The 16214-nt window shown below is 43.0% G+C and overlaps 1 protein-coding gene across 1 annotated transcript in view; it reads right to left on the bottom strand.

The window, feature by feature from the left end:
* The window catches only part of Slc9a4 (solute carrier family 9 member A4), a 51562-nt gene extending 45790 nt beyond the window's left edge, over window positions 1-5772 (bottom strand). Inside the window, exon 1 of the mRNA XM_026408619.2 lies at window positions 5517-5772. Coding sequence (XP_026264404.2) covers window positions 5517-5772 — 256 coding nt within the window. The remainder of the gene's footprint in view (window positions 1-5516) is intronic.
* Window positions 5773-16214: the final 10442 nt, after the last annotated feature.

Here is a 16214-nt window from a genome sequence, read left to right as displayed (position 1 = left end):
TCTCTCTTTTGTTTCCCAGGGAGCAAGTCTGCACTGCTGTATCCTTTCACCACGATGTGCTGCCTCACCACAAGTCCAAAAGCAAAGGAGCCAATTCCTCATGGGCTGGAACCTCCAAAACTGTGAGGCAAAATAAACCTTTCCTCTTTATAAGTGAATTATCTTAGGTGTTTTGTCCTAGTCAGAGAAAGGTGACAATTACAGCTCCATTCTCAACCTCAGTCCCCCAGCTGATTCCACACTCTCCAGCCAGATGAGTTTTTTACACCATATGTATCAGATTATCTCATTCCCCACCTAAAACTCAGAAGACGCAACAATCAACCAACAATATTGGTTGAGCGTCCCTCTGTGCTAAGTACTGTGAAGTAGAAAACTAAAGATGTAATGATGGACAACACAGCTCCCACTGAGGATGAAATTTTAGAAGACAGACCCAAGTTAGAAGACAGAAATAATGGTATGTATTACTGGGGCGCTATGGCACATGCCTGTAATACTGACGACTTGGGAGCTGAGGCAGGAGGAGCACAAGTTCAAGGTCAGTCTTAGCAATTGAATGAGAGTCTCAGCAACTTAACAAGACACTTAAAAGGACAGGGGATGTAAGTCAGTGGTCAAGTGCCCCTGGGTTAAATCCTCAGTACAAAGAAAAAAGAAGAAGAAAAGGAAGTAATAAGATAAATAAATGTACAATTAGCTGCATTTTGAACGTACCAACAAATATAGTGAAAGATCAGAGGTCAGTGGATCATCATGGGGACCTGTCCAAGTCTGCCTGCACACAGCTGACCCCACCTTTGTACCTCCCTCATTTCAGCCAACCAGATTCCTTTCCATTGTGCAGGTCTCCTGTTCTGTCTTCTTATCCTATTATCACTGCTGGAATTATCCTTTTCTTGGTCTATTGGGGTCCTGCTCAGACTTTGAGGCTAAGCTTCCTCCTGAAGAAATAATATATCTTTCTCTGAATTATAAAAAAAAAAATGATCTGTACTCTACCTGTCTGATAGCCATGGTCCCTTTCTACATTTTTTTTTTTTTTGCACAACTTCTGAGCCCTACTAACCTGTACTCTCCTCAGACTCAGGCAGAATGATTTCTCTCTCTCCAAGTGCTTAGCAAAGCGCCTTGTCTACACAGCTGGTCTATTTGCTGAAAGAATCTGTAGGTATGCAAATGAATGAGTTCGCATCATCGTGGATGTTGTGACGTGGGATAAGATTGAAGGGGTTGTGGGAAAAGGACCAGGATTTATGGCACTGGATGGCAGAATGAGAGACATTTTAGGTGGAGAGGACTCCAGGGCAGAAGAGAGGCAGATATTTTCGACCTTCATCGAGGACTTCCACCTGACTGGAGCAAATTTTGAATCGTGAAGAATATTAGGAAAAGAGAAGGTCATTTTGTGCCGAATAATAGAGGGGCTTGAATTCAAAATTAAGGGAGCGAGAATTCCTCCCAGGGGCCATCGGGAGCCAATAAATGTCTCCTCAGGGATATTTTGGGTTAGTCACCCAAAGAGGATATGGGTCCCTCCTCTATGCAGACAGGTTAGCACCATGGAGTATAATCCCATCAGTGGACGAGACACCGACTCCCACCTCCATTGCACTAGGTTCAAGGCTAGCTTCGGGCTTCCTTTTAGAGCCGTGGATTCACTATTTCTCAGTTACAACTTTATCAGCCTCTCTTTCTCTCTCTCTCCTTTCTTTATAGTCATTTTAATCAAACTCAACTTTTCTTAACATAAGAAGATGGAAAAGCCCAGAGTGTGATTCTCTAAGGTTCTGTGGATTCCTAGGCTGGCCCTGCTTCCAGGAATCAAGTTTTCCAAAAGAGATCCAGCAGGCACCTGCCAAGCTGCACCTTCCTGTTGGACGCTACCTACCCATAAGTCAGGCTTCCTAGAGGGACACGTTATAGGCATTCCGTGTTCTAAAACGCGTCCCGCCTTTCCCGAGGGACAACAGTTAGTCACTTTGAAATCCATCACGAATCTATAATCCCATCCTTACAAACGGTTCCAGGAAGATTCTTCAGTGATGTTTCCAAAAGTTGTAGTAAAATAAAAGACAAAGTCTGAGGTGATTTTGTTTTCGTTTTCGTGGTTATCTTTGTTCTGGAATATCCTTGCTTTACAAATGCATAATTGGTTATTTTAAAAGGAATTGGAGAGCGTTTTGTGTTTTTCTTCTGGAATGTCTACCAGTCAGTTGTAGGTTAACCTGTCCTCCTCCTTAAATCAAAAGGCCCTTGAGCAATTACCAAGAATGCAACGCAAATAACAAGAAATGTCGGTAAGGACATTGCTGATGGGTCTTCAAATTGGTGCAACCACTCTGGAAAGCAGTATAGAAAGTCCTCAAAAACCTAGGAATGGAACCCTATTTGTCCCAGCTAGCCCACTCTTTGGTATGTATCCAAAGGAGTTAAAATAAGCATACTACAGTGAGCTGGCCACATGGATATTTATAGCAGCTCAATTCACAATAGCTAAGCTATTTATTTATATGGAACCAACCTAGGTGCCCTTCAACAGATGAATGGATAAAGAAAATGGGGGTGTATATACACAATGGAGTATTACTCAGCCATTAAGAAGAATGACTTTATAGTATTGGCCAGTAAAAGGACAGATCTGGAGACTATCAAGCTAAGTGAAATAAGCCAATCCCCCGAAACCAAACATGGAGCGTTTCCTTTGATATGTGGAAGCTAACTCACAATAAGGGGGTGGGAAGGGAAGAATAGAGGTTCAGTAGATTAGACAAAGGAGAATGGAGGGAAGGGAGAGAGAGAGGAACAGGGAAGACAATAGAATGAATCTGACATAACTTTCCTAGGTACACGCATGAAAACACCACCGTGAGTCTCACCATGGTGTACATCCTCAGGAATGGGGTCCTAATTAGAATAAGATATATTCCATGCTCACATAATTATATCAAAATGCATTACCCTGTCATGAAAAACTAAAAAGAACCCCAAAAAACTTAAATGAGGAAGTAAGAACAATAATTTGGAGGCAAAGGAAGCAAAATTACTTGAAAATCTCTGGATAACATAGGTATGAAGGCTAAATGAACCCACATGTAAGTGGATGTAATTTTCCAGTTTGAGTCAAAGATGGAAAACCACTTATTTAATATTTTTTCACATATGGAAATATAACTCATAAAATATTTTAAGTATAAAAATGGAGTCTTTTCAGAGACAAATTTTAAGCATTTCCTTCAAGTTTTGATCTGCGTGAATATGTGTATGAGCGTGTGGAAATCAAAGATGTGTTATAAAGTTGAAACGATAATCTCAATAGAATGTCACATCTCACCTATGTCAATAAAAATAATACATAGGCTTTCCCCGTTATTAAATGTTCTTTTTCGAATTCTTACTTTTAGTTGTAGGTCAACACAATATCTTTATTTTATTTTTATGTGGTCAAAGCCAGTGCCTCATGCATGCTAGGCGAGCACTGTACCTCTGTGCCACAACCCAACCCCTATTAAGTGGACCTCGAAAAATAAAGGCCCTTGAGGTCAGGAACCATGGTCATTTCCATGCATTGCCTGTATTCAGGTTTTATAATATAATCTCAAAAAGGTCCTATGCATCCTTACATGTTACAGTTTTACAAATCATCAGTATTATTACTATCATTGCCATTATTTTGCCTTTGGGAAGTGAACCATCTTCTATAAAACTTCCAACCCAGAACTTGGCACATGGTATGCATTCAATAAATATGCCTTTTCTTCTCACCCCCATATCCATATGGAACACAGAAATTATCTAGATTCTTGAAGACTAGAAGACATGAAATCATACTCGAATAAGCATGTTCAAGCTGACAAACTACTTAAGCAATTTTCTCTTTCTAAACTATGTTGAATGGCGTTCACATGAAAATAAGTGCATTTAGATCAGCAGTTCCACAGACAATAGTGTCCTCTGAGTTCTCTTAAATTTTAACCCTAGTGAGTCTGAGCCACACCTCGAAAGGACAAGCTAGGCTTTAGGTTAATATGAAACTAAGATGAAACGCACCCTTTCTGCATTGATTGATCTTCTGATGGACAAAGTGACCAACTAGTCAAGGACAGAACTAGTCTCCTGATTCCCAGACCAATGGCAACCATTACTGATAAAGGGAGGCTAAAGTGGGGGACGGACAGTGGAGGCCAAGAATCTTCAGCCTGTTTACAGAGGGAACACTCTATCATCTCCCAAGACCACCCTGAATATTTTCATTGTCAACATGGTTTTCATGAAGGTGTTAGACTCTTTGCTCTGAACTGAGGATGAGCTCCATGTGGAAAGCCATTTTTACTTGAACAGGTCTCTAAAATAACATGAGACCCCTAGTGAATTGCAAGGGAGCTCTTTAAACTAACAATTCCCATCCAGTCTTCATACTCTATTAGTTCAAAATGAGTAAAAGTTATAAAGACGCTCCTAATGAGCACACCTGTGCCCCAAGCCATCAGGAGGGAGTGAGATTAATAGATAAAAGCCCAGCAAATTTCAATGCAGACCATGTGTGGCTCAAACCCACATTTCAAATCCGTCTTAGAGACAATGTATATACATATAAATGGGCATCAAATGTTCTAGAGATTCTATCTCAATCAGGCAATCTACCTACTCAAATAATGCAAAGTTTAGAGCTGAGACAAAGGAGATATTATGCTTAGGAATTGAGATGATCATATTGATTTTCCACTTTGGAATAAGCTAATATTCTAAGGAACAGGGGAGTACAATTAAGGATTAAATAGTAGAAAAGTGTAAAGTACCCCTTGCTTTTTTTTTTTTTTTGGTATACATACACACACACACACACACACACACACTCACACACACAAATTCCATGGTAGGAATTTAATCCTGTCATTTAAAAAAATCACTTTATTTCACAAAGCAGGCCATTGGCTCCATTTGACTTAGATGTAAACCAATATTTTACCAACAGATACCATCTAATTTGGCCCCATATCCTGTCTCTGAGGGACACAAGAGTTGCCTGTGATTGTCTTGCGCCTTGCTTCTGTCAAGTTTCAAGGAACATGCACTTGTAAAGAATAAACAATGGAAGCCATTAATGAATGCAACCGTTTTGTGGTTGAGAATGAAGGAAGATTATTTCACAGAAGAAACATTATGTGGTTCCCGAAATTTCCAACCTGCTTCACTCCAAGGTCTTAATTTTATAAAGCATACTGAGACTTTTACATGACAATGTCCCAACAGTGTCACCCGAAATGAGAAGAAACCAAAGGAACCCAGGACCTCACCGTCGTCTCTTAAATTTTAAAGCACAATCCTGAAGCATTGAGCAGCTTTGTTAAAAATAGATAAAGAACTTGTGACTTACCCTTGACTTATGGGAAGAGAATTTTTATTTAATCACAGTTAACATTTGAAGTCCGATTAGTCCTCCATCTATCAGGCATATTCACATAGGTTATCTCATGTGAGAAACAACTTCTAAAACCAGGTGTTTGAGGACTTACCTATTTTTGCAAGAGATGCTAGAAGTATCCAGAGGGTGACCTCATAAGGAATTTGCACATAATCATAATCCAGTTCGAAAACAGATATCCTTTCATCTGGCACCGAGCTGGAAGCAGCAAACCAAGCCTGAGGTGCGTGCTGAGCAGGGGAATTTGCAGATTCATTCAAATCAGAAGATGCTTCAGAGCCTACAAGAGCCACGAGCAAGAACCACCAGATGCAAGGACTAAAAGGCACGAATATCTTGAGACCCATTCTGTGGGCTTCTGCTACACACCCTGGGTGCAGATGTGTGCCACACACCTGCCGTGGAGAGGACTTCTAGAGAGGAGCTGCATTCACCTGGCTCAAGGTGACAGACACATAGCCTGTAGGTCCATCCAAGAGAGTCCAAGTATGTTGTTGAGGCTGTGTGTAGAAGATTTCTACTGTTTTTTTTTTTTTTTTAATGCTTCTATTTGGGCAATTCAGCTTCAGACTCAAACACAGTCATTCAAAGAACTTGTGAAAGCCCAAGGAGCTACCTGTAGAACCTTCATACGATCGTAACCTGAAGAGCAATTTATAAAGGGGGAAAAAAAATCTCCTCTTCAAAGCCGTTGTTTCCTCACTTCACCGCAGGCAGGTTTCATCTTGAGAGTGAAAATCGAAAAGGACACCACAGTGCTCATTCCATGTGCCATCAAAGTCCTTCTAATGAGGAAGGGAATCCTTGCCGCTCTGTGGCATCTCAGGAAGGAGCTACCTGTCCTGCCCCTGTTCCTGCTTTCCTCCCCTTGCTACTCTCTCACTTGTTCTGAATGGTCAAGGCAGGTAGTTCTTGAAACACACTTAATTATTTGCTCTGATTTGACTTTTGTAATGAAATGTTTGCTCTGAGTGTACGTCACAGGTTACACTGCTGCCACCTAGTGGGCGCCCACGATGAGACACCCTGGGCAAGTTCAGGGATGAATAAGGTGTAAACCAGAAATGTCCTGGAAAACGGTGTCTTACAGTCTCTATGAAAGAGGAAGGAAGAGGAGGAGTGGTGGCACTGGCTAGGATGACCTTGGCAGAGTGTCCTACCAGACTTCGTGATGAAGACTTCATAGGAGGGAAACTTCAGCTCTCCTGAAATTTACAAAGAGTTTCTCAGAGAAAAACAAACCAAATAACAGCTTCCACAGGTGCCTACAAATTTTCTTCCATCTTAAGGAATTCTGTTATTGGGGTCCATGTGTTGAAAAGTTGTGTCACAGAATGTTTGTGAAAGAATTGATTCTGAGGTGAATCTTAGGAATCTCTTTGTAGCTCTCTAACCTTTGGCCAAGTGAACTTGGCCAAGTGACTTCATTTGAAAAGAGAGAGGATAAGGCTGTTCATCCCACTGAGCGGCTACGGGCACTAAATGAGATGGTGTGGAGTTGGCACTTAATAAATGTCGGTTTTCACTTTTTGAAATCACATCTCTCATTCTCATTGAAGATCAAATTGACAGGGTTGCAATAAAGAACAACACTGAACAGGAAATGAGAATTATTATTCATCATTAATATCACTGCTTCTGCATCAAGCTGCACAGGGATTTCTGTTTTTTTTCCTAGTTTGCCTCCTTCGAGCCGATGAGCCCACTACTGCCTGTATTCAGCAAAGATCCTTAGAAAACTGAGGAAGGATTGGTTGTGATCCCAACACCTAGTCACAACTTCAAAATAAGATAGGAGAATAAAGAGCTCACAAGTGGATGTTTTCTCTTTTCCTCGCTGTTAGACTCCATGTTACTAAAATAAATCATCAGGTGTATTACAAGAAGGATACCATAAGGAGTCCACTGTTTTTACTCAGAAGATATACACAAATGGCTTCGTAATAGAAAGCTAATAGTTTTTTTTTTAAATTTTGGTATTGGGATTGAACCCACAGAGGCTTAACCACTGAACCACATCCCCACCCATTTTTTTTTTTATTTTATTTTTCAGTTTGAGATAGAGCCTCGCTAAGTTCCTGAGGCTGGCGTTGAACTTGTGATCCTCCTGCCTCAGCCTCCCCAGTTTCTGGCATTTATAGGCATGCGCCACTCTGCCGACTTCAGTGTCTTATTTTTATTAGAATTTTTATTGTTTTTTTTTTCTTCTATAAAGAAATGAGGGGGATGGGGAATGTCTCTGTGGAAAGACCCAAACCAATTAGAAGACCTCCATTCTCAGGCAGAGAATTACCTGATTCACTTCAGGAAATTTGCTTCAATTCTTTGAGCCTCAGTTTTCTCATCTAGAAAAAATGAAGATGCTCTCCATATCAGAGATCCCTTTCCTGCTCGAAAATCCCAAATCTTTGTGAATATACGATGAAGTGTTCTTACCTGACCACTAACTGACTGACGGTTGATAGCACAATCACCGTTAGACCAGGGAAGCCTTCTAGGGAGGGTAGCAGAACAACCTGATTTCCACACCAGCCTACCCTCTGGTATCCCAGGTGAAGAATGAGCGGCCCACCTTACTAATCCTCGGCATCACACAGATGTCTGAACATGCTTTCTGAAATGCTCTCACAATTTAGTACACAGAAGGTGAGACCAAGCCTCTAGGAGCAGGAAACCAAATGCTGAACCAGTTGGGGAGGAAAAGAAGCAAAGGAGAAGCACTTCTAGAATGAAAGACACGGGAGCTCTCAGACTCTACCCCTAAAAAAAAACCCCATCACTGGTGAGAATGGTTAAATACAGAGGAGACTATTCAGTCTCTGCAAATTGTCCTCAGGACACACCACAGTGTCTGTAAGATCTGCGTCTTGGCACAGGTGTGTGGCTTGGCACCTTCCCTCCCCACCCCTCAGTTCAGTGTGAGGCAAGCTCTTCTCTGGGTGGGCACATCCAAGATGGAGGACTCCCTCTAATACCCAGGAAAGGGGTACAGTTTCTACCCAGAAGAGTCAGGCTGTCAGTACATGTTACCCAAACTGGCCCTGTCCCACCCCAGCCATGTGTCACTCAAGGTCTCTTGCAGGCAGGTGTGACTGAGAGATCCCTTCTTCCTTCCAGCCCTACTCATACAACTGAGCTTTAACCCCAGATGCAGAGGGCCGGGAATATGGGGCCCCAATTACTCTCATCCAGCTTGCTCAGGGAACTGACTTTCCCTACCAGGAAGAACCAGCCCAGAAGACTAGGTAACCAGGGACCTCTAGCGCTGCCCAGCACCTCACTCATAAGGCAGAGCATCACTCTAAGAACGGCAGGTGGCTGACACTGTTCTCAACTCCCAGGTGGAGAAACAGGGTCTGCAAAAGAGGGAAGCAAATCCTAGAACCCAGAGCCCTTCAGCTGTCTCTAAGGAGACAAAGTTTTATTTGAGACTTCGTGTCTGGAAGTTCGAGCCTAAGGTCACTGTCCAAAACCATGGAGATTTGGGCTGTGAGCCAGCAGGAAGAGCTAGGAGCTCCATGATAGCTGGAGAAAGGGTAGACCATTAAGAACTCTAAGAAGAACCCTCCTGAGGTCAGAGCAAGCCTCAAAGACTGGCCTCCAAACTCAGCCTGGGAAAGGAATGGAACCGACTTCAACTGCTCAGATCCTGCAGGAATTTATAGCCCACGGCATTGGTGAGAACAAGAGGCTAAGCTGAGTATAAACTGCAGACCATTTGGCAGCTGAAAGGATGATCAGTGGGGAAAAAAAATCAAATAAAAGGCTGTCACCCTGGAGAAGAGAAGGAAAGATATTATGAAAAATCCAGTTTGCTCTGGTGATATCAAGGCTGTAAATGGCATAGATTTTACTAAAATCAGGCAGCCAAGTCACTACACAGTCAAACAAGCAAATACCACGCTCTGGAGTTGGAGAAGAGGGAAGGAGTCAGTATCAAGAACTGCTCAAAGTCCAAAGCTCATCCAAAATGTCCGGTTTTTAAAAACAATGAAAATGAGACCACACACTGCCCACAGATCATCATCTCCAAACAAACAAGTCGATTAAGAATAAAAGAACAGAAAAGATACCATGGAGACATTGTGGAAAGACCTGGAATAACTTACAAATAACTAACAGAATAGTCTGAAATAGCCAATGTTTCTGGCGGAAGATTTAGGAAATGAAAAGGGTCCATCTGTGACAGAGGTGAATGGTGAGAACATAAGGTTAAGAGAATAATTCCATCACATGGGCCCACTCTACTGACTCCTACGTGCTCTCTTTGTCAAAAAACAATTTACTTGCAGCCCTGCCTGGCCTAAGTGGACAGGATATGCCACATTCCTCAGCAAACTACCTGTTATCTGTAAAAAGCAAGGGAGGCAGAAAATTATGCTGATAAGAGGAACCCAAGTTAATTTTGTGTGACCCTTTTCACAGACCAGATTCCAGAAGATAAAGATAACTACTCCTCCTAAAGATAAAATCTGTAAGAAGGTGTGGTTAAGAATCCAATTAGAGTGGGTGAGCACGGGCCCAAGTGGCACCGTTGTCATGGCAGTGTGACTTGAAAGTTTGATGTCAACCTACCGTCAGTCAAAAGGTGGACCTGGGCGGGATTCTCTGGACACTTCTCTGGGATTCCCAATAAAACTGAAGGGCAGGTGAGAAACTCATGTGACTCCATTTTTAAAAATAAATAAATAACAGCAGCTTCTACCTCAAGCCTGTCCTAAGGAAGAGGGTGTGACCCTTGTCCTTGGAAAGACCCACAGAGCACTCCTAGGCACATTCCCACCCTGCTAAGTTGTTTATCTACAAATAACAGGAGAGATCTGCTGCACCAGGTGTCCCTGACTCAGTCAGGCTAGGTGGGGACCCATAGCAACCCCCTAGCAGCCACCCATCAGCATGAGACAGGGAAATACCTGGGATGCCAGATGACCCCCCAGTAGTTTATGGTGGTTGATAACATGTTGGGAAACCATGCAGTTCAGCACGTACACCCCTCGTGGCCTAAACCAATCAGTTCAAAGGAACCCCCCTCTTGTACTAGCCAATCACCCCTACCCAACTTGTTCCCGCCAGTGAATGTGCTCATCAATGTGAAGAGTTGTTGTTTGACTTTCCCTCGGTGTGAAATGATTTGCTGTGTGATGTTGTGACGCATAGAGGATCCCCCCAAAACCTATAAAATCTCACTGAACCAAGGACCAGGACTCACTCCCTGGGACCGCTGCGTCGGGAACGGCTGTGAGTCCAGGCTGGAGCTTGCCATAAAGACTCTTGTGTGCTTGCATCGGATTCGGAGGAGGAGTCCAGTGTGGAGGAGACCCCCTGGAGGTCTATGGGGGTCCCACGAGTCTGGCCTGACACAGGAAAGCTACACTGTCCCTCTCATCTCTGAGAGGACCCGTCCCCTTCTTTGGGAGTGTCCCCTTTTCCTTATCCTGTCCCTTCAGTAGAACTCAGGCCTGTTCCTCGGAGTGACGTGCCTGAAGTCTTCCCGACTTGAATTGGAGTTTGGAGGGGACCTTCCCACTGCCCCAGTGTCTGGGAGGCCCCAGCTCTGTGGCAAGCCCATCAAGAAGAGAAAGCATCTACAAACCTGTACGTGCCAAGTGAGATTTGTCCCAGGAAGGCCAGGTCGGATCAATATCCTAAAGTCATCGAATATATCCATCCATTAAAGGACAAAAGCTCTTCCATAGACTGAGAAAGAAAAATGTGTGAAATATCCACATGTTCTCATTTTAAAAACACTCAAAGACTAAGAATAGAAGGGAACTTCCTCAACACGAGAGCGTCCCAGCCAGCATGCCTAGTGGTAAAAGACTACACATATTTTGTTTAAGATCAGAAATAAGACAAAGACTCTCATCATTAATGTTCAACATTCGACTGGAGGTTCTCTTCGGGGGAACTAGGCCATAAAAATAAATAAAAGGCATTCAACCTGGAAGAGAAAAAGCAAAATGATTTCTATGAACAGACGATATACCTTTTACATAGAAAATCCTAAACAGTTGACTCAAAATCTGTTAGATCTAATAAGTGAGCTCAGCAAGCTTGCAGGACAGGAGGTAAATTTATAAAAACAAATTACATCTTAAAGTCACAAACAAAGCCAAATGGAAATTCAGGAAACAATGCCCTTTATAGGAGCATCCAAAGAGAAAATTCTTAGGAATACATTTAACAAAAGAAATGTCAACTTTGGATTCCGCAAAACAAAAACATGGCTGAAAGTAAAGAAGAACTAACTAAATACAAACAAATTCACGTTCATAGATCAGAAAACCTAATATTGGGATGTTGGCAGTACTCTTAAAATGATACGACATGATCACTACCAGAATCTTATATGGGCTTTTTTCTAGAATTTGACAAGCTGGTCCTGAAATTCATATGGGATATGACGATAATAGCCAAAAAAAAAAAAAAACTTAAACAAGAGAAAAATAAAATTGGAAGATTCACCCTTCTCAATTTCAAACTATGCTACAAACGCACAGTAACCAAAGCAGTTTGGTACTAGCAGAAGAATACACATCTAGACCAAGGGACAAAACTTAGAGTTCAGGAATAAGCCTTTACATTTATGGTCAATTGATTTCCAACAAATGTTCAAAGAATATTCAGTGTGTAAAAAGTAGTCTTTTCAACAAATGGTCCTGGGAAACCTGATATCTGCTTGCAGAAGAATTAAGATTAAACAGTTAATTTTCATAGGATACTTAGAACAGTTTCTGATACTTAGGAAACAGTAAGTAATAATTGCTTTTAAACTGGCAGAGTGGAGGGTTAAAGATGAGAAGGGCCTCCATTCACTCAACAAGGATGGAGAATTTGCTGTCATGTATCCTGGGGATACCAGGAAGGAAAAGATGTCTGCAGAAAGAGAGAGGCATGATTAAAGAACACATTTTATGTTAGGCAGATTTTCCTGACTAGAACCATTTAGAGAGGGTCACGGCACTTGATAAGCAGAAGCTTCATAGTTTAATTGAAACAAAATTCATTTTGATACGTGTAAATGGTAATAAGATCAAAACGATAATTATCCATCAATCCAAGTCCCTAAAAAAGATCCATTCTCAGAGGCACCAGGTCATCATAATGGGCTGGACATGTACCTGCCTGAATTTATCCACACAAAGAGGGATTTGAAACTGGAAGGGGGAGAAAAAAACATAAAAACATTTTTTTTTCACATGCAAATCAGAGAACTAAAGGAATTATATGGAACTTTAGGTCCACAGAGAGCTCTGCCAATACCTGCAGCTTTTGATGGAAATATTCAGACAAGTGTAAAAAGACAGTGGAAACCTGGCCTGCTCTGATCCCTTTTGGGTGCCCATTCCAAGAATCCTTGTGGTCCTTGTTATCTGCTCTGGAAAACCTATCCATACTTGGAGTCCCAGGTTGATGAGGAAGGAATGCCCGACTTCTCTCCAGTAGACTCCTTACTATTTAGGTCACCATATCCTGTCTATCCTCAGGGCTAAGAAGGATGCTCTGCCCTTTCCATCCTCCAGGGCTTGGGCTGTGCACACTGGGAAGCAGAACTTCAGGGGTTTTCTCTGCAATCTCCCAGATACAACTTTTGTTTTGGAGAAACTCCAACAGAACAAAAGCAAACCTGACGCCACTTTCTGTACCCACACCCGGTGACTTAGAAAGTCACCTCTCTCCTAGAGCAGCTTTGGACAGAATGATCCGCACACCTTTTCTACCTTCCTGTCTTGAGCAACTCTTGTTGACTTTACCAGAAAGTTCCTTGTGCGGCACTTCTGAGTCTAAAGTGTCTGTCTCTTGCCTCTGAACTCTTTTTCCTTTTTTTCAGGGCTCAAATTTCCCTTCTTTTTTTAGGAGAAAGAAGGGAAAAGAGCAGTGATAGAGAATAGGTCAATGCTGTCCAGAAAGACGATTTGCTTTCCAAGCCCACAGCTAGCAATTAGACGTGAATGGCCTGGGACCAAGTTCTGGTATATCATGCGCTCCAAAATTGAAAGCCTGCATCCCAAGCCTGGAGAAAACTCAACAGCTTTGACCCTGCTTTCAGGACAGACAAGCTGAGCTCTGTCCCTGCCTCCACAAAGTCAAACTTGCACTGCTCAGAGAGCAAACAGGCCCCGTGAAGGGTAGAATCAACTCCTGGGGATCCCCCCCCCAATTCAAAGAGGAGCAGACAGGTGTCCTGGTGCAGTGGGCGTGGGGAGGGTGGGCATGAAGGTGAGCTTCGGAATGAGTCGGATCTCCAGGCCAGAGTCACAGACACATTCCTGCAGTCCTAATGTGACCGTTTCCGTAAGGGAAACAGAGTCTTGAAAGAGGAAGAATCTTGAGGCTCTGTGACCTCTTGGAACTTTGGTTATGCTGTCTACCATGATGAAGACGATGATGATGATGATCAGTCTGAAGATTAAGTAACATAACGGAAGGGAGAATGCTTGGAACCTAGTCGGTAGTGGGTGAGTGTTAGATTCATTTTATTTCAGGGATTGTAAACTCTATATAGGTAGATGTTTTATATCCCTTCGTCTCAACCATACTGTCTAATAAGTTACTTGTCACTAGTGTACCCTAAAGAAATGGGACAATTGAAGTAAAACAGCAGGTAATTAGAACCCAATTATATCCTCTGACTCCAACAACCCACGTTATCACCCGTTTCTATTCAGAAAATAAGCCCTAAGGCCAGCTGAGCCCAGATTAAAGTGGCTGAGCTAGCAACTCTGCCTCCCTACTCCTTCCTCTCCTCTCCAGGGACTGACCCCTCCCACCCTCCTTCTCCCATCCCACCCATCGCCACCAACCCTTGCACTAGGAATGTCTAGGAGGTCTAGTCTCCTTCGTTTCTTTTTAAAATGATCCCTCCTTTTCTTTCTTTCCTTAGCAGAATTCCTTTTTTCTTAGGGTTACCATGGTCTTGGACATTGAGGATCACAATTTCTCATTCGCATGGGGGGGACCACATGGGCTGGCATGGGTTAGAGGCTGCTTGTGCTATCCCAGAAGAGTAGACATCCAGGCAGTTTAGATAAATGCAAACTGGTAAACACAAACTCGTGGGATGCGGGGAGATATTGTGGGTGCCTTGGTACCTTTTGGGTTGCTATAATAGAGCACCGTAGATAGACTGGATCATTTCTAATAAACTGAAATTTATTGGCTCACAGAAAAGATGGGACATCTAAGACCTAGGTGCCAACATCTGGCAAGGCCCTCCTGGCTGCAGGAAAGCAGGATGAATCACATCATGTGAGGAAGAGCTGAAGGACGAAGAGAGGGAGGAACAAGAGGAGACCACCCTGCTCCTGCCAGCACGAGCCTGCTCCCACCATGATGGCTGTTTCCAAGGGCACAGCATGAACCCATCTTACAGGCCCCACCTCCTGACACTGCCACAATGGTAACTAAATCTCAACATGAATTTTGGAGGGACAAACAATCAAACCATAGCAGTGGGTCAGAGGAGATTTAGGGTCTTCTCTACTCTGGCTTCAAGGACATAGGTGGTGGGTGTGAAAAAAATCAGATGGTCTTTCTCTTCTTTTTTTTTTCTCACAATTGTTCTGAAAGAACTATTTACATGCCAATGAACCAGTTCCAGCACCTCCTTACCTTGGTATTAGTCACCCCAGGCTGCTATGACACATTACCACAGTCTGCTTAAAGAGCAGAAATTTGTTCTCTTACAGTTCTGGGGGCTGGAAATTCAAGATCAAGGTGGCAGACAATTAAGTTTCTGGTAAAGCCTCTCTCTCTCTCTCACTCTCTCTCTGAGAAAGAGAGAGAGAGAGTGAGAGAGAGAGAGAGAGAGAGAGAGAGAGAGAGAGAGAGAGAGAGCACACTCTAGTTCTCTAAAGTCCTTTCTTATAACTAACTCTAACTCTATTGGATCAGGATCACATGAGTGCCTTTAACTTTACCTCCTATAGAGCCTATTTCTAAATATAACCACATTTGGAGGCTAGAGCTCAACACGTGGACACAATTCAGTCCCCAGAGGATACTTTTCACAAGTTGTGTTTCTACCTAGCTCCTGACTTCTTGTGATGAAAGCTCGATGTGGCCAGAAGAATTTGTTCTCTTTTCAGTCCCAACTGGCAGAACGTGAAGGTTCTTGTGTAAGATATTAAGATAGAAAAGTGTATCTTTCACTACCCACAGGTAGCTTGTGGACTTCGGAGACCTGTTGCTTGGTTACAAGACCGAGTTTCATGTCTCTTCATGATAAAACATTCAGGCCTCACAGCCTTTAGCGAAGGGAGGAGGCTTCGCAATCGCTGGAAAAATTCCCCAAAGGTCCACTGAAAGGGACCACTGATCCCACAAATGCTCTGGGATGGAGCAAGAATCTGCCTTGAAGCTCACTGGCTAGACAGTCCTTGACAGAGAGGCCAGGTGGATTGGGAATTGCTTCCCCGTGGTGTAGCTGTGCCTCGTGGAACAGTGGCACGGGCAGAGTGTGCAAGAGCGACACCTGCTCCTCACTGCCCCACTCTAGAAACCACATATCATCGCTCCTTACCTTCTGGCAAAAAACAGTCACATGACCCAAACCAGCTATAGAGGAGACTGGGGAAAGTGATCCTTCTGGGTATTTGGGGTCAAAATGACTTAAATGAACACAGCCTTGTCCGTACCACACCTCACCATTAGCTCTAATTAGACCCAAGTTTCAATTGCATAAGTCATCATCCAGCTGTAGATGATGGCTGATCTTTAAATAGCTTCTGAAGGGAACTGTTCAGAGAAAGCCAAAGAGACCCTGCAGAACGTAAGTGAGGCGATGGCA

Source organism: Urocitellus parryii, chromosome 12 (genome assembly GCF_045843805.1).
Source record: "Urocitellus parryii isolate mUroPar1 chromosome 12, mUroPar1.hap1, whole genome shotgun sequence".
Taxonomy (NCBI): Eukaryota; Metazoa; Chordata; class Mammalia; order Rodentia; family Sciuridae; genus Urocitellus; species Urocitellus parryii.
The sequence above is the reverse complement of the archived record's forward strand: the minus strand, read 5'-3'. Positions and strand labels throughout refer to the sequence as shown.